General features: G+C 40.8%; 1 protein-coding gene across 1 annotated transcript; it reads right to left on the bottom strand.

Annotated features, from left to right (window-relative positions):
* Positions 1-11,726: 11,726 nt before the first annotated feature.
* Positions 11,727-18,738, bottom strand: LOC135573878 (olfactory receptor 2G6-like). Its single transcript, XM_065024072.1, has 4 exons — positions 18,235-18,738; positions 14,342-14,358; positions 12,487-12,641; positions 11,727-11,737 (listed from the first exon to the last, which is right to left on the bottom strand). Exons 1-4 carry the CDS (start codon positions 18,736-18,738, stop codon positions 11,727-11,729), a joined length of 687 nt encoding a protein of 228 aa, XP_064880144.1.
* Between the last annotated feature and the right edge of the window lie 3,152 nt (positions 18,739-21,890).

The raw sequence follows: 21,890 nt of genomic DNA, 5'->3' as shown, positions 1-21,890 counted from the left end.
GCACAATAAAATAGAAAACATTCATTACCTTTCACCATCTTCTTTGTTGGCACTCCTAGATGTCCATAAACACTATTTGGGTCTTTATTTCGATTAAATCGGTCCATATAAAGCCTAGATATCGTTATATGTAGACTGTGTGATAAACGAAAAAAACATTGTTTCAAAACGTAACGTCATTTTTTTTTTTTTTTTTAAATTCAAAAAGTCGGCGATAAACTTTCACAAAACACTTCGAAATACGTTTGTAATGCAACTTTAGGTATTAGTAAACGTTAATAAGCGATAAAATTCATCAGGAGGCGATGTAAAGATCATTAGCTGTCCGTCTGGAAAAATGTCCGGCTAGGAACTCAACGAAAATATCCGGTCCTAGACCGGAGGAGATACGGTGTCCTGTATGTGTTTGACCAAAAAAAACTCGAAGGGAAATGACAAGACTCTAGACACCGTGTGGAAGCTGGAGGTACTGCAACCTCAGTCAATTAATTGTGGTTCACGTTTATCAATGGGTTCAAGTAGCGCATGGATATATTTTCCCATTTTCAGTGATCAGTTTTTCCTGTGCTTTTCGATGTAAATGCCGTTCTGGTAAAGCCACAGCAGTGATTTAACCAGTTTTTTAAACGTCTGAGTGTTTTCTATCCACACAGACTAAGCAAATGCATATACTATATTCCTGGCATGAGTAGCAGGGCGCTGAAATGTTGCGCGATTTTTAACAGAATGTTCAAAAAAGTAGAGGGTCGACTTAAGAGGTTAAACAGTAGAGTGGTGGTTCCCCAAAATTTTCACTCAGGCTTCCCTTCATCATTGGGGAACATGTCTTATGCATGTTCATGTAATATCTGGTGACTCAAACATTACAACAAACTCAATGGGCTAAAAAACCTAAACAGTTAAATAGCTCTATAAGGTCTGCAATGACTGACATGACAAGCAGAAAACTGCTGATGCATTACCCAATTTCGAAATTGCACCTTGTGCATTCTACTATTACAACTTTCAAGAGTAAGTTGAAAGATCGGCTCAGTTCCTTAAAATATTACTGATTACATTCAAAGGCAAAAATAATACATTTATTACATGTAAAGTACGCTAAACACAAAATTTAGACAGTTCATTTCAGTTGTCGATGTGTTCAGAGAGTCCCTGGTTAAAGCCCAGGTTGGGGCAAGGTGAGGGACGGAAGCAACACTGTTACACATGGCCAGAGTGACATTCCTAAATAAAAATAGTAGATTGGTAGGATAGTACAGCACATCAGAAGAATAGACATCCTTAATGTTATGTTATTGGACAGGCTGTGTAAGTGGCCAATCCTGTGAAAATAAAATATGTGTGGGGACCCTCTAGCATGGTAATTTACACTGTAGAAGAAGTATGTGACATCCAAATACTGTATGCTGAGCAGGCAAAGCTATCAGATCTGAAGGCCAGCGCAGACCGTCACCGCAGTGAGGCCCGGTGTTTGCACCGGGACGGGTCTGGCTCTCGACCAAACCTGCCCATCCGCCTGCCTTGCCGGATGCTGGGGCCGCGGTTTGTGGGGCCATTTAAAGTCCTGAGGAAACTGAACGAAGTTAGTTACCAGTTACAGCTTCCCCCCGATTACTGTATTAACCCCTCGTTCCATGTGCCTGTCTCTCCTCAGGCCGGTGGTGGCTGGCCCGCTCCAAGAGTCTGAGGTGCGAGAGGTTCCTCCACCCCCTCTGGACATCGAGAGGGATCCGGCGTACTCTGTTCGCTCCATACTGGATTCGAGGTGTCGGGTGAGGGGCCTTCAGTACCTCATGGACTGGGAGGGGCACGGTCCGGAGGAGAGATGCTGGGTCCCAGTGGAGGACGCTTTGGACCCTTCTATGCTGCGGGAGTTCCACCGTCTTCGTCCGGATCGCCCTGCACCTCGCCCCCGGGTCGTCCCTGAGGCCGGTGTTGGAGCGCTGCTGGAGCCGCGTGTCAAGGGGGGTGTACTGTCACGACTTCCGAAGTCGGTCCCCTCTCCTTGTTTGGGCGGCGTTCGGCAGTCGACGTCACCGGTCTTCTAACCTAGGTTTGTTTGTTTTGTTTAATCATGTTCATGTTACCGTGGTTGTGCTTTGTGCTGCCTTGCCTGTGCCTTTGGGCCAGGGTGTATATTAAAGTTCTCCTGTTATCACCCATCTCTGCTCTCCTGCGCCTGACACCCGGCAACCAGTCACTCACCCCGTTACACCCACGAGTGTCAGTGGACTCGTCTGAAGTCGGTACAATCGATGTGCCAACTTCTGTTTTAGCGTCACCGGAACTGGGTTTAAAAATGAATGGAAGCGGTTTTGTGCCTACCCCAAAAAGGGCTTTCTTATATCTCCTAGATACAGGACAGACACTTCAAAATCTTATTCCTTATGATATATTTTTAGACTCTCTTTTTTCCATTTATGAATGTGTTTCTATGGGATTTGGGTACTGAAGGCCAAATTCAATATTTTATCAAATCATTCTTTTATATATTTTTGATACCTAAAGGGGTAATATCATTCAAAATCAAATAGCTAAATGATCCATGGTATGACCATCTTAAAGCAACTCCATATGTCAGCTTATGAATTCAAGAAGTTTGGAACCACCACGACAACTCATAAGTTGAGTTAACCGCCTGGCCAAACTGAGCAATCGTGGGATGGTCACGCTTGACAGAGCTCCAGAGTTCCACTGTGGAGATGGAGAAACTTCCAGAAGGACAACCATCTCTGCAGCACTCCACCAATCAGGCCTTTATGGTAGACTGGCCAGTCGGAAGCCACTCCTCAGTACAAGGCACATGACAGCCTGCTTCGAGTTTGCCAAAACGCACCTAAAGGACACAGACCAAGAGAAACAAGATTCTCTGGTCTGATGAAAGCAGGATTTAATTCTTTGACCTGAATGCTAGCGCATGTTTGGAGAAAACCTGGCACCATCCCTATGGTGAAGCGTGGTGGTGGCAACATCATGCTGTAGGGATGTTTTTCACTGGCAGGGACTGGGAGAATAGTTAGGATCGAGGGAAAGATGAACGGAGCAAAGTACAGAGAGATCCATAATAAAAACCTGCTCCAGAGTGCTCAGGACCTCAGACTGGGGCAAAGGTTCACCTTCCAACAGGACAATGACCCTAAGCACACAGCCAAGAAAACGCAGGAGTCGCTTTGGGACAAGTCTCTGAATGTCCTTGAGTGACACAGCCAGAGCCCCGACTTTAACCCGATTGAACATCTCTGGAGAGACCTGAAAATAGCAGTGGCGTCATAAGAAGATTCCAGGCTGTAATCGCTGCTTCAACAAAGTGCTTCAACAATGTACTGAGTAAAGGGTCTGAATACCTATGTAAATGTGATATTTCTGTTTTTTTATATACAGTATATGCAAAAAATCTAAGAACCTGTTTTTGCTTTGTCATTATGGGGTATTGTGTGTAGATTGATGAGGGAAAAAACAATTTAATTTTAGAATAAGGCTGTATTGTAACAACATTTGAAAAAAGTCAAGGGGGCTGAATAATTACAGAAAGCACTGTATGTCCTGAATAGAAAAGCATAATGTTTGGGGCCAATTCAACACACTGACTACTATGGTGTCAAATCTGATTCAAAGTACAACGGGCGTGAGATGGTGTGCACAAGCAAGATGAAACATCATTGCGTGAGCAAACACTTGAGTTGAGAGAGGATGAAGCCAGTCCGGTGTTCAAATTAAACTTGAGAGCTTGTGAGTGTGACTTTAATGCTTCGATCACACCGACAGTGTTATGCAGGTGAGTGAGGACCCAAAAGCGGTTTAACAAAAACAGAGTCCTTTAATTTCAAAACACAGGGAAGACATAGATCCTCTTCAGATGTATAGATTGACAAAATAGACAACCCGCAGAGAGGGCGACAAATAAATCATAAAGTCCTCTGATATTTACAGAAGAGTCCCCTTCTTAGCAGCAGAGGAGAATAGCAGGGTTAGCGGCGACAGACTGCTGGTCTCTCTGGGTAGGCGCGGGTTGTAGAGGACAGAGGTACCTGATCACACGTAGCATCAGATGAACAGGCAGATTCCGACAGGACGGGACAAGGGTGAAGCAAACGAGACGATAGTTTGGTTCTGGCATGAGAAACTCAAACGAGAATCTGACAAAGACAGAAGCAGGAACAGAGAGAGAAATAGAGACCTAATCAGAGGGAAAAAGGGAACAGGTGGGAAAAGGGTGAACGAGGTAGTTAGAGAGGATGAGGAACAGCTGGGGGAAGGAGATGAAGAGAAGGTAACCTAATACGACCAGCAGAGGGAGACGGAGTGAAGAGAAAGAACAGGAACAAGACATAATATGACAATACATGACAGACAGGCACTGCAACTGCCTCTGCAAGGCAAATGCAGCATTTCATTGAAAATGAATGTAATTCTGGTGTACCAAAATGCAATGACGCAGTTGGTGTGATCGAAGCCTAAGCGAGCACAACAGAATAACCGTATGCAGTAAAAAATCAATTGAGAGCAGAGAATTTTGTGGGCTGGAAGAAATACTTACTACATGTCAGGACTCAGAAATGATGCACTCTCACAAATGTGCTGCGTCTCACAAAATGATATCTTTTCTCCCACAAATTTTCCACCTTACTATAATTTTATAACAGGGGGAAATTCTAGTCAATGAACATAACCTGTAGCAGTTTACTGAAACGCAATTGGTCAGGTTATTTGGACCAATCACGGCTTGACTGCTCTCAAACTGGATTTTTGACCAGAGAGAAGAAAGGGGAACGTGAAAGGTGAACGATGGAGGAGAGGTAAGTTCAATAGTTTTTCAATAGAGCAACTAGCTGACCAACTAGCTAGCTCATCAACTATGATTTCAATATTATCTTCTGTTATTAAAGCAGGTTATTGATGAGGAAAGCTAGGTTAATGTCAGCTAGCTAGGATGCTAACATTTAACCATAAGGGTTTAACCAAAGCCAGTGTGGTTTCGTTTTCAATACTGTCTTTGGTTAAACTAAGAGCCAAGGAGCGGTTTAGTAGAGGAGGAGGACTTGGAAGACTAGTATGACTGCGTGGCAGAAGAGGGGGGGAGAGGCAGGATGAGAACAGACAGGGAAGTCCATCACTGGGGAAGAGGTCAGTGATTAAGAAGAGGGGACCAAGAGAGGTCAGGCTCGAACCAAATAATTACCAATATTGTAAACCGCTAACCACATACTTTGAGATACAATCTGATTGAAATAACGATTTTGATAACTTTTACTGTGTCAGTTTTTGTGCAGTTAAGATAAACGAGTACTATCTTAAACCTTTTCTCTATCTCCATCCATTTTACCATGCAAGTCCACTGTCACGAATACGTGGTGGTGAAGTTGTTCTCTGATCAGCAGTCAGAGACATGAGATACAGGAGTCCATTCTGTTCCAAGTAAATTACCTTGGCTCTCCTCTTTGCAAAGCACTTCTTGCAGGTAACCATGACATCACCCCGTAACTAAATCCTTAGTTGTACTGAGAGTTCCTCTAATTTCTTTGACGCTATATAAAGGCATTGTGCATAGGACATTTGTCAAGAAGAGAAGATGATGACCAGCTGCTTTCTATTGGTTGGAAAGATAGTTCTAAACTGAATGAATTTGATAGTCATTGCTAAACAATATGAGTAGTGAAGCTAAAGGATGAAATTAAAACCTATTATAGGATAGCTCTCCACAAGGTGGGTTGGGCATGAAATGACAGCATTCTGTTCAATACTGAGCCATGCTGACTGACAAGTGGCGTGGATTGGTACAGGGCAATTCCCCCTGATAACAGAGTGATGCTGAGACTCTGATTTTTTACTTTAAAATATACTGAACAACAATATATATGTAACATGTAATATGTTGGTCCCATGTTTCAGGAGCTGAAATAAAATATCCTAGAAATATTCCATACAAATTTTGTGGCCAAATTTGTTTACATCCCTGTTAGTGAGCATTTCTCACTTGCCAATATAATCCATCCACCTGACAGGTGTGGCATATCAAGGAACTGATCATTATGCAGGTGCACCTTGTGCTGGGAACAATAAAAGACCACTCTAAAATGTGCAGTGTTGTCACACAACACAACGCCACAGATGTTTCAAGTTTTGAGGGAATGAGCAATAGGCATGCTGACCAGAGCTGTTGTCAGATAATTGAATGTTAATTTCTCTACCATCTACCATCACTGTATTAGAGAATTTAGCAGTGCGTACAACTAACCTCACAACTCCAAGACTACGTGTAACCATGCCAGCCCAGGACCTCCACATCCGGCTACTTCACCTGCGGGATCGTCTGAGACCATCCACCCGGAAAGCTGATGAAACTGCAGGTTTAAACCATTTTTGCACAAACTGTCAGAAAACGTCTCAGGAGAGCTCCTCTGCGTGCTCGTAGTGCTCACCAGGGTCTTACCTGGCTGCAGTTTAGCGTCGTAACTGACTTCAGTGGGCAAATGCTCATCTTCGATGGCCACTGGCATGCTGGAGAAGTCTGCTCTTCACGGACGAATCCCAGTTTCAACTGTACCGGGCAGATTGCAGACAGCGTGTTTGGCGTCATGTGGGTGAGGTGTTTGCAGATGTCGAACAGAGTTCCCCATGGTGAAAGTGAAGTTATGGTATGGACAGGCATAAGCTATGGCCACGAACAGAATTGTATTTTATCAATGCCAAATTTAATGCACAGAGATACCATGATGAGATCTCATTGTCATGCCATTTATCCGCCGCCACACCTCATGTTTCAGCATGATAATGCACAGCTCCATGTCGCAAGGATCTGTACATACAGAAGTCGGAAGTTTACATACACTTAGGCTGGAGTCGTTAAAACTAGTTTTTCAACCACTCCACAAACTATAGTTTTGGCAAGTTGGTTAGGACCTCTACTTTGTCCATGACATAAGTCATTTTTCCAACAATTGTTTACAGATAATTTAACTTATAATTCACTGTATCACAATTACAGTGGGTCAGAAGTTTACATACACTAAGTTGACTGTGCCTTTAAACAGCTTGTAAAATTCAAGAAAATTATGTCATGGCTTTAGAATCTTCTGATAGTCTAATTTACATAATTTGAGTCAATTGGAGGTGTCCCTGTGGATGTACACTCCTCAAAAAAATAAAGGGAACACTAAAATAACACATCCTAGATCTGAATGAATGAAATATTCTTATTAAATACTTTTTTCTTTACATAGTTGAATGTGCTGACAACAAAATCACACAAAATTTATCAATGGAAATCGAATTTATCAACCCATGGAGGTCTGGATTTGGAGTCACACTCAAAATGAAAGTGGAAAACCACACTACAGGCTGATCCAACTTTGATGTAATGTCCTTAAAACAAGTCAAAATTAGGCTCAGTAGTGTGTGTGGCCTCCACGTGCCTGTATGACCTCCCTACAACGCCTGGGCATGCTCCTGATGAGGTGGCAGATGTTCTCCTGAGGGATCTCCTCCCAGACCTGTACTAAAGCATCCGCCAACTCCTGGACAGTCTGTGGTGCAACGTGGCGTTGGTGGATGGAGCGAGACATGATGTCCCAGATGTGCTCAATTGGATTCAGGTCTGGGGAACGGGCGGGCCAGTCCATAGTATCAATGCCTTCCTCTTGCAGGAACTGCTGACACACTCCAGCCACATGAGGTCTAGCTTTGTCTTGCATTAGGAGGAACCCAGGGCCAACCGCACCAGCATATGGTCTCACAAGGGGTCTGAGGATCTCATCTCGGTACCTAATGGCAATCGGGCTACCTTTGGTGAGCACATGGAGGGCTGTGCAGCCCCCCAAAGAAATGCCACCCCACACTATGACTGACCCACCGCCAAACCGGTCATGCTGAGGATGTTGCCGGCAGCAGAACGTTCTCCACGGCGTCTCCAGACTGTCACATGTGCTCAGTGTGAACCTGCTTTCATCTGTGAAGAGCACAGGGCGCCAGTGGCGAATTTGCCAATCTTGGTGTTCTCTGGCATATGCCAAACATCCTGCACGGTGTTGGGCTGTAAGCACAACCCCCACCTGTGGACCTGACCGTTTGAGCAGACACATGCACATTTGTGGCCTGCTGGAGGTCATTTTGCAAGGTTCTGGCAGTGCTCCTCCTGCTCCTCCTTGCACAAAGGCGGAGGTAGTGGTCCTGCTGCTGGGTTGTTGCCCTCCTACGGCCTCCTCCACGTTTCCTGATGTCCTGGCCTGTCTCTTGGTAGCGGATCCATGCTCTGGACACTACGCTGACAGACACAGCAAACCTTCTTGCCACAGCTCGCATTGATGTCCCATCCTGGATGAGCTGCACTACCTGAGCCATTGTGTGGGTTGTAGACTCCGTCTCATGCTACCACTAGAGTGAAAGCACCGCCAGCATTCAAAAGTGACCAAAACATCAGCCAGGAAGCATAGGAACTGAGAAGTGGTCTGGTCACCACCTACAGAACCACTCCTTTATTGGGGGTGTCTTGCTAATTGCCTATAATTTCCACCTGTTGTCTATTCCATTTGCACAACAGCATGTGAAATTTATTGTCAGTGTTTCTTCCTAAGTGGACAGTTTGATTTCACAGAAGTGTGATTGACTTGGAGTTACATTGTGTTGTTTAAGTGTTCCCTTTATTTTTTTGAGCAGTGTATGTCAAACTAGGGTTAAAAAAAATGTAGTTTAAATTAAATTAAATAGAAATTCACATGTGATTTTTCTTTACAGTATTTCTTGTATCTTGTTTATGCATGTTATATCACTCTAAATGTGTAGCCTATATTCAACCATACTTTCTACATTCATATTATTGTTATTGCAACAATGAAACAATTAATTTTCTTCCGAAATGGTCGTGAATATACATTTATTTTGAGATACACTGAGGAGGCCCGGTTATATGCACATAGATGCGTTATCACAAGTTATTAACCAACAAAAAAACATCTGGGATTCGTGTAAACACATGCATTACTAACAGAATTTATTTGTTTACAGTATTAAGACTATACTTCCAGTGGGAATAATATACTGTATATTGAAAGAGTAGCTTTCCATGTTGTTGTTCTTCTTTAGAAAGTTCTTAACTGCATTAAGAGTCACAGATTTGTTCTATCAATTTCACCCTATAAACTTTATAGTGCAATACTTTGGCTCTGGTCAAAAGTAGTGAACTATACTGGGAATAGGGTGCCATTTGGGATGCCTTCATGTGTTTTCCTGCTCTGGATGTGTGCTACAATTACTCTATTCTTGTAATATTTATAAATCACAGAAGATGCCGATAGGCAGGGGCACAACTTTCACTGGGGATGGTGGGGCCGTGACCCTCCACATTCTGAGTGCCATATGGAATATTGTAAGACAAAAGGGGTCTATATTGAAATCATTCAATATCTTTTTGTCAAATAGTCACAAATATGTATATTTTCTTCATGGTACATGTGACACTGATATGCGCCTGTCTCATTGAGGAGGCCGCAGGGATGCCACGCAGGGATGCCAAGAATATGGGGGATTGTAGCTCAGACGCACAAGGCACATCTCTCTCCAGAATGCGCTCTCTCCCGCCATTTCGTGGCTGTTTATTGTTTCATAACTTCATTGTGTGCATTGGTTGGCTCTGTCTATCAATTCCCCATCACAAATATCACCAGTAGTTGCCTATATTTACTGTTAATTATCATAATTGCTCATCCGCAATGTTTATATGGTTACAGTAATTTCTGTTAATGCTTTGAATATATTATTATTACTGTTATCTACTATTCTCAATGTCAGAGTGGACATGTGTTTTGCAGAACTCACAACCTATGATAAACTTGTGAGAACCAAGTTTTGGTTGATTTCATTGTCAATTTTTTTCATTGTTTTTTGTTTGAAACTCTCCTGTCAATGTTGAGTAAGGACGCGCACCAGTGTCTTTGCTGTCATGAATGTGTTTGACTGTTATTTTATCAAATCAATTAACTACGTTTAATTATTACGCTATTAAAATAACCATATAACAATGAATTAAGTAGTAATCTGGGGCACCACGGAAAAGTTTATTTAATGAGTTTTCCGAATGAACTCTTAAAGATATACAGATCTCTTACATCAGTCACAGTCAATTCATTAATTATTATATACCTTCAGTGTCATTCTGAACGTCGTTGACTTCAAATCTGCACGAACCCCAGCATGAACCCGGCAGGTAGCCTAGTGGTTAGTGCGTTGGGCCAGTAACCGAAAGGTTGCTAGTTAGAATCCCAGAGCTAACAAGGTAGAAATCGGTTGTTCTGCCCCTGAACAAAGCAGTTAAACCACTGTTCCTAGGCCATCATTGTAAACACAAATGTGTTCTTAACTTCTTTGGGACTGGGGGCAGTATAGAGTAGCTTGGATGAATAAGGTGCCCAGAGTAAACTGCCTGATACTCAGGCCCAGTTGATAATATGTGCATACTATTAGTATATTTGGATAGAAAACACTGAAGTTTCGAAAACTGTTTGAATGATGTCTTTGAGTACAACATAACTCATATGGCAGGCAATAACCTGAGAGAAAATCGAACCAGGAAGTGGGAAATCTGGGGTTTGTAGCTTTTCAACTCATTGCCTATCGAATACACAGTTTCTATGGGGTCATATTGTACTTCCTAAGGCTTCCACTAGATGTCAACAGTCTTTAGAACCTTGTTTGAGGATTCTACTGTGAAGTGGGGCCGAATGAGAGGGGATTGAGTCAGGGCTCTGGCATAGTGCCATGAGCTGACCACGCGCGTTCACGTGAGAGTTAGCTTGCGTTCCATTGCAATTCTACAGACAAAGGAATTCTCGGTTGGAACATTATTGAAGATTTATGATAAAAAACATCCTAAAGATTGATTCTATACTTCCAAAAAGGAGGTATTTGGACATAAATTATGGACTTTATCGAACAAAGCAAACATTTATTGTGGAACTGGGATTCCTGGGAGTGCATTCTGATGAAGATCATCAAAGGTAAGTGAATATTTATAATGCTATTTCTGACTTCTGTGGACTGCACAACATGGTGGATATCTGTTTGGCTGTTTTGTTGTCTGAGCGCTGTACTCAGATTATCGCATGGTGTGCTTTTTCGGTAAAGCTTTTTTGAAATATGACACAGCGGTTGCAATAAGGAGAAGTTTATCTAAAGTTCTCTGCAAAATCACTGGATGTTTTGGAACTACTTAACATAACACACCAATGTAAACTCAGATTTTTGGATATAAATATGAACTTTATCGAACAAAACATTCATGTATTGTGTAACATGAAGTCCTATGAGTGTCATCTGATGAAGATCATCAAAGGTTAGTGGTTAATTTTATCTACATTTCTGCTTTTTTTGACTCCTCTCTTTGGCTGGAAAAATGGCTGTGTTTTTCTGTGACTAGGTGCTTACCTAGCATAATCGTTTGGTGTGCTTTCGCCATAAAGCCTTTTTGAAATCAGACACTGTGGCTGGATTAACGAGAAGTTCATCTTTAAAATGGTGTAAAATACTTGTACAGTATGCTTGAGGAATTTTAATTATGAGATTTCTGTTGTTTTGAATTTGGCGCCCTGCACTTTCATTGCCTGTTGTTGAGGTGGGACCTAGATGTTAGTCCAATGCTACTTTCTAGCCATTAGAAAAGCCACATTAAAAGAAGCAGTCCACACTTCAAGAGTAGTCATGATAGAGTGGTATTGTAACAGCTTGCAACATACCTGTCATATGCCAGCTGGTGAATTCACAGAAAGCATAGGAGTAGATGACACATATCTGTGTCATACAGCCAATGTATGTCATAAAATATCATTTTATTTGTCACATACACATGGTTAGCAGATGTTAATGCGAGTGTAGCGAAATGCTTGTGCTTCTAGTTCCGACAATGCAGTAATAACCAACGAGTAATCTAACCTAACAATTTCACAACAACTACATTATACACACAAGTGTAAAGGGATGAAGAATATGTACATAAAGATATGAATGAGTGTTGGTACAGAACAGCATAGGCAAGATGCAGTAGATGGAATCTAGTACAAATATAAACATATGAGATGACTAATGTAGGGTATGTAAACATATAAAAGTGGCATTGTTTAAAGTGGCCAGTGATACATGTATTACATAAAGATTGCAAGATGCAGTAGATGGTATAGATTACAATATATGCACATGAGATGAGTAATGTAGGGTATGTAAACATTATATTAAGTGGCATTATTTAAAGTGGCTAGTGATACATTTTTTACATCAATTTTTCCATTATTAAAGTGGCTGGAGTCAGTATGTTGGTAGCAGCCACTCAATGCTAGTGGTGGCTGTTTAACAGTCTGATGGCCTTGAGATAGAAGCTGTTTTTCAGTCTCTCGGTCCCTGCTTTCAGTCTCTCGGTCCCTCGCCTTCTGGATGATAGCGGGATGAACAGGCAGTGGCTCGGGTGGTTGTTGTCCTTGATGATCTTTATGGCCTTCCTGTGACATCGGGTGGTGTAGGTGTCCTGGAGGGCAGGTAGTTTGCCCCCAGGGATGCGTTGTTCAGACCTCACTACCCTCTGGAGAACCTTACGGTTGTGGGCGTAGCAGTTGCCGTACCAGGCGGTGATACAGCCCGACAGGATGCTCTCGATTGTGCACCTGTAAAAGTTTGAGAGTGTTTTTGGTAACAAGCTGAATTTCTTCAGCCTCCTGAGGTTGAAGAGGAGCTGCTGTGCCTTCTTCACCACGCTGTCTGTGTGGGTGAACCAATTCAGTTTGTCTGTGATGTGTACGCCGAGGAACTTAAAACTTTCTACCCTTTCCACTACTGTCCCGTCAATGTAGATAGGGGGGTGCTCCCTCTACTGTTTCCTGAAGTCCATAATCATCTCCTTTGTTTTGTTGACATTGAGTGTGAGTTTATTTTCCTGACACCACACTCCAAGGGCCCTCACCTCCTCCATGTAAGCCGTCTCTTCGTTGTTGGTAATCAAGCCTACCACTGTAGTGTTGTCTGCAAATTTGATGATTGAGTTGGAGGCGTGCATGACCATGCAGCCGTGAGTGAACAGGGAGTACAGGAGAGGGCTCAGAACGCACCCTTGTGGGGCCCCAGTGTTGATGATCAGCGGGGTGGAGATGTTGTTACCTACCCTCATCACCTGGGGGCAGACCGTCAGGAAGTCCAGTACCCAGTTGCACAGGGCGGGGTTGAGACCCAGGGTCTCGAGCTTGATGACGAGTTTGGAGGATACTATGGTGTTAAATGCTGAGCTGTAGTCGATGAACAGCATTCTCACATAGGTATTCCTCTTGTCCAGATGGGTTAGGGCAGTGTGCAGTGTGGTTGCGATTGCGTCATCTGTGGACCTGGTTGGGGCAGGGTCATCTGTGGACCCTGTTGGGGCGCTAATCAAATTGGAGTGGGTCTAGGGTGTCAGGTAGGGTGGAGATAATATGGTCCTTGACTAATGTCTCAAAGCACTTCATGATGACTTCGTGATTGGCACAACACATCCAGCCAGGGACATCATCCTCCCCAAAATGTTGAGGGGGCACTGATGAGCAAAATCTATATCTTTGAATGTACCCACAAGTGTCACGGAACTCGTCTGAAGTCGAAAACTCTGATGTGCCAAATTATTTCTGTACCGCCCAAACCGTTTGAGCTATCTACAAATACATTTAATACCCCACTATGGAAAGGGGAGACTCTCATGAACTCGATGGTGTTCTCTGTTTTTCTCAGTGTCACAGGACTCATCTGAAGGTAACCCATACAGACAAATTGAAGTACGGAGGTAGTTTTGTGCCAACAAAAATAAGGGGTTAAAATATGTGTCCAAAAAAACATAAATATTAGTTTAGCTTTCTTATATCTCCTAGATATATGCCTGACACTTCAAAACTTTATTCGTTATTCGTTATTTTGGGATTGTCTTTTTTGACATTTATGAATGTGTTATTAATTGCGTTTCAATAGGCTGTAGTAATAAAGGCCAAATTCTACATTTGTCAATATTTATTTTTCATATACCTGAAGATCACCTGAAGTACACAGGCCTGACTAATATTAGGCTTCGGGATGACTGGAACACAATACCATTATGCCTGCAACTTGACAGATGGCCACTTGTTTTAGTTTTGCTGGAAATTGCAATCATTACAAAGACAACTCATTTGTGATTTCAGTGTTTTGAAATGCACTCTATTTATCTGGGAATTTCTTCAAGGGAAGGTAAAACATTATATGTATTATTGTGTGTTTGCGATATAACATAAAAAAGTATACCACATAGAAACGCAGAGACATTGGGATTTTAAGTAACGACTTGGAGGCCTGTTCATTATCCACATGCCTTAGGGTATGTAGAAGCTGGTCAATTGAGCAGGAAAACATGTGTACTGTATTTGTTTGGCCGTCAGTCTTCAGAAAACAGGTCATTAGTCCATTGTGTCTCTTAATTCCCTTGAAAACCTTACAGCAACACCTACCTGTGAGATCAGAGAGAATGAAACAACAACAAACGTAGGCCTTGGTTACTGTCTCTTGTCTCTTGTTAGGCCAATTGAAGGGTTGGTCCCAGGGAGGTTTACAGTGGCATTAGTCTTAATGGCCTCCCTTCAGACTGGTCTGATGTGAATGATGCAACAATATTGAACTGGGCCTAACAAGAAGTTGGCTGCACCGGAAAGATACTACAAACACTATGTTGACCTGTGACCTGAGAGTGAAAATTATGATAAGGTCAAGAATATGTAAAGTGGTGTTAGCTTCTCAAGCTTGATCTATCTGCTAGGAGAATAAAAATAGAGACCATTTCAACCAATGTGTTAAACTTTGTCTTGAACTGTGTGTCATCAAAAAGCTCTGTCACAAATACGCAATAGGGGAATTGGCATGTTCAGATATCTTGTACGTTAACATATACACCTCAACTATAAAGATTATTAGAATCTATTCTTACACAATAATCATTGCAGTTTGCCTAAATGTAACCAAATCTGGACGAACTAAAGCGATGACAACATGCTTCCCACATGTAGTAACTTTAAAAAATGTTATACTTGTTCATTTGAGCTGTTCCACAGCAGATTTGATGTTGAGTCATATATCACACCAAATTGGGGTGAAATGATCTGTATTTCTTTATTATTTCACCTGCTGTAAATTAATCAACTATGAAGATAGAACACAAAAGATTGTCATTGCAATACAGAACAAGATATTTATATATTGTGGACGATACACGTTTTTTATTTTACAAATTTTACAGTGGGAGAAAAACAATTGATTAAATATAGTATATATTCTGTTATTACATGTAAAACGTGTATTTTGATACATTTGTAGTTGATATAAAGTTCTACACTTAATCTTGAGAAAACTAAGGTGTATCAACAATTCAGGACAACTGAAAGCTATGTGACACTATTGTTGCAAAACAAACATTGTTGCAAAACAGAGGTAACTACCCCGGGCACTGAAATAAAATAGTTCAAACTAGTTTGAGGTGTCTGTTATTGAATTTTGCACTTCCGTTGAACCCGATACGTCGACAATGTAGCTCTGTATAGTAGACTATTTTACATCCTGTTGTGCTAGTAGAAAAAAAACATAACACTACATCAGAGAGGGAAGGGCCCACAAAGCTACAATCAATGGTTGGCTAGTCAATATGTCAATCCAACTCAAGGTTTGTCCAATAACAAGTGTAAATCATTTGATTTACTGCCTGAAGCTATACATAGCCTACTTTGTGCCATTTCTAAAACAATCATTCATACCACCATAAAACTGTAAAAAACAAAAATACATAATTTCGACTTGTCAGAATATGCATATGTAATATACGTTAATCTTGGATTTCTAAAAATGTAGTGATGTGATATTTCTGTTCGGTATTTCTTGTATCTTGTTTATGCACATCATATCACTCTAAATGTGTAGCCTACATTCAACCATACTTTCTACATGCATATTATTCTTATTGCATCAATGCAACAATGAATTTTCTTCCAAAGTGGTTGTGAATATCCACTTATTTTGAGAGACACACTGAGGAGGCCAATTCATAAGCACATAGATGCTTAATAATACTTAATAACCTAAAACATGTGTATCTAATGGAACCAGCAGCCAAAGGATGGAAGACCGATATTCTGATGTTTTTTGAGAGCGCAATGTGAGTTTTTATTAGTCAGTATAGCAATATTACGTTATTGATCTGTCAGTTTTCCTATATAATTCCCTACTTTTCACACTGACACTGTATAAACAGCTCTACAGGCTTCACTGTTATAGTGCACAGTCAGTACACAACACTATGCTCATCATGTCTTAGCAGGATCAGACAGCGAGGGAAGGCCAGTCTAAAGAGCTCAGGTGAATTTTGCAGTATATTATAACAATCAGTGAATAGATACAAAGATCCATCTTGAGTTTATGGGTAGGCTACAGTCTGAGATCTGGGAATAATGGTCATTTCAATTATGGAACCATTGATTCTATTCTTGGATAATATAATGTATAAATGTACACCAAAGCAATTCATTGTCATGCCTCATCTGAGTTGGCTACATTCTGGCAGACTATGTTCTTTTGTCTCAGAATGTCTATAGATTCTCACTTTCCCTGTTTTTGTTTGCTTGGAAATGTTGATATTAAAATAAGAAACTATGTAACCATAGCATGTATAGCAACTAAGAAATGCATTGGCATTAATTGGAAAGTTGGTCATCCTCCCACAATGTCACAATGGATGGCAGAAATGTCAAATTATGTATCACTAGATTTGATTTATTACAAGATTAAGAGTATACTGTGCAACTTTGATAAGGTCTGGGTTACTTATGGAATGGAATACTGTATGACAAATGGGGTCTGTAATGAAAACTTTTTTTTTTAAGTCAGTCACAAAATATAGATTTTTACCACGAGACACCTATCTGATTTGTGGATGAATCCATTGAAAAGGCTGCGGGGAGGCCACCGTTCAAGAATATGGGGATTGTGGCTCTCTTCCTCCATATTCATTCTTGCATAACTTCATTGTGTGCATTGTTTGCCACCTCTATCAATACCCCATTACAAATATCACCAGTAGGAGCCTACATTTACTGTTAATTCACAATATTTCTAATCTGCTATGTTTATTTGGTTACGGTAATTTACCGTCTCAATGTCGGAGTGGATATTTGTATTGCAGAACTCACAACCTATGCTATATTGTGAGAAACAAGTTTTTGTTCATTTAATTCCATTTACGAGTTTTATCATTTTGTTCATAGTTTTTTGTTTGAAACTCTCCTATCAATGTTTTTATTAAGTAAGGACTCACACCTGATTACGCATATAGAAGTACGACTAATCTACCTGACCTGCGTGCAAATGTAGGCCTATAAATGTGCCCATTATATATATCCAAACTATTTCTGAATGTCTTATCTCACCACCACTGATGAGCTGTGGAGCTTCTCAAAGAAATGTTTCTCAACCTCAAACAGCAAGTAAATAAAGTCTGTTATTAGAATCTGTTAAGAAAGACAATAGTTCCACAAAGTTTTTGAACAATATTTCCAACTCTCTCTTTTGATAACCACTCGGCATGAGAGGTAAAAATGTAATGCTCTGATCCAGTGGAAACGTCATAAAATAACTGACCCAGTTGATAGTTGATACAGTGTTTCAAGTTTGTTGCAGACAGGCCATGGATAGCCAATGTGATTTATAGGATATTTAATTGTATCAGTATATTTTCTGCATGCAGGATGCATTGTTTTTATGTGTTGGCTTTATGTCGGCTATTTTTACATAGTTGACAGTGGCACCAAAAGTTCCTTTTAGATTTGTATCATTTTAATTTATATTTATATTGTAGAATGTAGATTAACAACAGACAATGCTTTTTAGATACAAAGACTATTATAAATTAAATGAAAATGTTCCACGAATATGTCCCGATAAAAATCTTAACTGGCACGCAGGTTGGTAGAAATGGTAAGATAAATAGGCAACTAGGATGTGAGATGAGGATATGGAGAAATACATGTTTTAAAATGTAGACAAATCGATTGGTCGAAAGAAAAGACTACTCTTGACCAAGGCGCCATTTATCCTTGCTTCTGATATCAGGAAGTCTCCCTGGTGTGTACGATCATGTAACTAATGTCTCATATCAATGATTTTATGTGCATTACACTTTCTAAAAACTGCCCTTCGAATCTGCTGGAGGTTAAGTCCATATATGACAGGGTTAAAGACAGGTGGTATAACAAGGAATTGTACGGCCATTGCATTACGCATATTTAGTGTAATATTTACATTATTCCATCCTTGCAAATTGTCAAACAGGGTCACTATGATGAACATAAATATTGTTATTAAATGTGGCACACATGTCTGTGTGAACTTAATCCTTCCCTTAGACGACTTTACACAAGTCCTTACAATCTGACAGTAAGAAAATACAATGAAAAGTATCTGTAAAACATGAACCAATATCATACATTTGTTCAAAATCTGATTGATGGTAATGGGTAAACATGCATGTTTCAGTATAGACGGATTGTCACAGAAGATCTTATCAATGCGAGATCCACACAACGGAAGTCTGACTGTTAAAATAAGTGCTATTAGTGATATAAATAAAGGATAACACCAAGACAATAAGAGTAACTTTCTAACAGTTAAAGATGTCACAATTGTATGATATAGTAGTGGTCTGCATATTGCCACATACCTGTCGTAAGACATCACCGTTAGAGTAGAAATTTCACACATGACAGATGTGTATATGACATAGGCTTGAGTGAAACATCCACCATAAGATATCACCTGAACATCTGACTGAAGGTCCAGTAACAACTTGGGGTAGAAACCAGCAGTTCCATACAATCCATTGACACACAAACTACACAGAAAGATATACATGGGCTCATGGAGGCCTTTCTCCTGAATGATTGTTATGATCAGAGTCAGATTCACAGTGATGATGAGAAGGTATGTGATAAGAGACAAGGTAAAATAGACCGATTTGTTGTTAAATGTCTCTTGCAAGCCAAAGAGATAAAAGAACTTGACTTGGGTTGAGTTCTCCATAGCTTTTGTTACTTTTCTTCCTCTGGTCAATGCAACAATTCTTAGTCCTTACAAGGCTTCAGTGTGTATGGATGTGAATGAATTCAAGAGTGAATCATATGATTCTGTTTAGGCTCAGACTAAACACAATAGTTTTAACAAAACAAATTCTCATCCTCCCTCAAACTCGTACAATTTTTATTTTTTAAATATCCCGATAATATCTGTACCTTATCAGACTTCGGAGGTGTGAAAGAAATAAAGAAACTTGTGTCCATAAAATGTCTTCTTGCTTGACAGGGGAGACTGCTCCAATATCTTGTCCTGGTAGCCTCTAAATATACCATAGTGTATGCTCAAATGGGATTGTAGTTTCAGTGTCAACATGTAACAATTCCATAGAGATGGAACTACAGTATATAGAGTGTATGACAAGCAACTCATTTAATTATATTTACTCAGTCTATTTATGTTTTAACCAGGAAAACTGAGGATTTCCTAAGGACATTCGGTGATGTTCTCGTCAGGTCCCTTTAAGACAGCATTTCCCAAACTCGGTCCTGGGGACCCCAAGGCTGCATGTTTTATTTCTTGCCCTAGCATTACATAGCTCATTCAAATAATCAAAGGTTGATGATTAGTTGATGATTTGAATCACCTGTGTAGTGCTAGGGCAAAAACAAAAATGTGCAACCATTGGGGTCCCCAGGACCGGGTTCAGTACAGATTCCAGTTTGGTCCGTGTATAACGATATAATAAGGTATTTTAATGTCCCTTAGGGAACATTATGAAAAGGTTCCTATTTGTGTCATACCCTGATCTATTTCACCTGTCTTTGTGCTTGTCTCCACCCCCCTCCAGGTGTCGCCCGTCTTCCCCATTATCCCCAGTGGATTTATACCTGTGTTCTCTTTTTGTCTGTTCCAGTTCGTTTTGTTCGTGAAGCCTACCAGCGTTTTCCCCCTTGCTCCTGTCTTTTTCTTGTTCCTGTTTTCTAGGTTTCCCGGTTTTGACCATTCTGTCTGCCCTGACCCTGAGCCTGCCTACCGTTCTGTACCTTGTCACACCACCCTGGATTATTGACCTCTGCCTTCCCTGACCGCGAGACTGCCTGCCGTTCTGTACAGTGTGGCAAAAAAGTATTTAGTCAGCCACCAATTGTGCAAGTTCTCCCACTTAAAAAGATGAGAGAGGCCTGTAATTTTCATCATAGGTACACTTCAACTATGACAGACAAAATGAGAAAAAAATCCAGAAAGTCACATTGTAGGATTTTTAATTAATTCATTTGCAAATTCATTAAAAAAGCATTTTTTTTGCTCAAGAAGTGTGCTACAATTAATCTATTCTTGATATATTTGTGAATCACTTTACCAGAAGAGGGTGATATACAGAACCAGTCAAAAGTTTGGACGCACCTACTCATACAAGGGTTTTATTTATTTTCACTATTTTATACATACAGAAAAGTGTTAAACAAATCAAAATATAATTTAGATTTTAGATTTTCAAAGTTGCCACCCTTTGCCTTGACGACAGCTTTGCACACTCTTGGCATTCTCTTAACCAGTTTAACCTGGAATGCTTTTACCAAAAGTCTTGAAGGAGTTCCCACATATGCTGGGCACTTGTTGGCTGCTTTCCCTTCTCTGCAGTCCAACTCAGCCAAAACCTTCTCAATTGGGTTGAGGTCAAGTGATTGTGGAGGCCAGGTCATCTGATGCAGCACTCCATCACTCTCCTTCTTGGTCAAGTAGCCCTTACACCGCCTGGAGGTGTGTTGGGTCATTGTCCTGTTGAAAAACAAACGAAAGTCCTACTAAGTGATAACAGGATGGGATGGTGTATCGCTGCAGAATACTGTGGTAACCATGCTGGATAAGTGTGCCTTGAATTCTATATAAATCACAGACAGTGTCACCAGCAAAGCACCCTCACACCATCACACCTCTTCCTCCATGCTTCACGGTGGGACCTCACATGCAGAGATAATCCGTTAATTCTGCATCTCACAAAGACACGGCGGTTGGAACCAAAACTTTCCACCGGTCTAATGTCCATTGCTCATGTTTCTTGGCCCAAGCAAGTCTCTTCTTCTTTTAGGTGTCCTTTAGTAGTAGTTTATTTGCAGCATAAAGGCCTGATTCTCACAGTCTCCTCTGAACAGTTGATGTTGAGATGTCTGTTACTTGAACTCTGTGAAGCATTTATTTTGGCTGCAATATGAGGTGCAGTTAACTCTAATGAACGTATCCTCTGCAGCAGAGGTAACTCTGGGTCTTCCTTTACTGTGGCGGTCCTCATGAGAGCCAGTTTCATCATCGTGCTCGATAGTGCTTCTTGAAATGTTCCAGATTGTCTGACCTTCACATCTTGCGGCGGCAGGTAGCCTAGTGGTTAGATCGTTGGGTAACCTGTAACTGAAAGATTGCTAGATCAAATCCCCAAGCTGACAAGACAAAAATCTGTTGTTCTTCCCCTGAACAAGGTAGTTAACCCATTGTTCCCTGGTAATAAGAATTTGTTATTAACTGACATGCCTAGTTAAATAAATATAATGTTTTTTTTGTTTAAACATAAATAGATGATGGACTGTCGCTTCTCTTTGCTTATTTGGGCTGTTCTTGCCATAACATGGACTTGGTCTTTTACCAAATCTGCTGTATACCACCCCTACCTTGTCACAACACAACCGATTAGCTCAAATGCAGGAAGGAAAGAAATCCCACAAATTAACAAGGCACACCTTAATTGAAATATATTCCAAGTGACTACCTCATGAAACTCGTTGAGAGAATGCCAAGAGATTGCAAAGCTGTCATCAAGG

This window comes from Oncorhynchus nerka, linkage group LG11 (assembly GCF_034236695.1).
Source record: "Oncorhynchus nerka isolate Pitt River linkage group LG11, Oner_Uvic_2.0, whole genome shotgun sequence".
Taxonomy (NCBI): domain Eukaryota; kingdom Metazoa; phylum Chordata; class Actinopteri; order Salmoniformes; family Salmonidae; genus Oncorhynchus; species Oncorhynchus nerka.
The sequence above is the reverse complement of the archived record's forward strand: the minus strand, read 5'-3'. Positions and strand labels throughout refer to the sequence as shown.

Bases quoted from the DNA above. Each gene is read 5' to 3' on its own strand.
- LOC135573878 (XM_065024072.1), bottom strand. From the start codon at position 18,738: ATGTCTTACGACAGGTATGTGGCAATATGCAGACCACTACTATATCAT.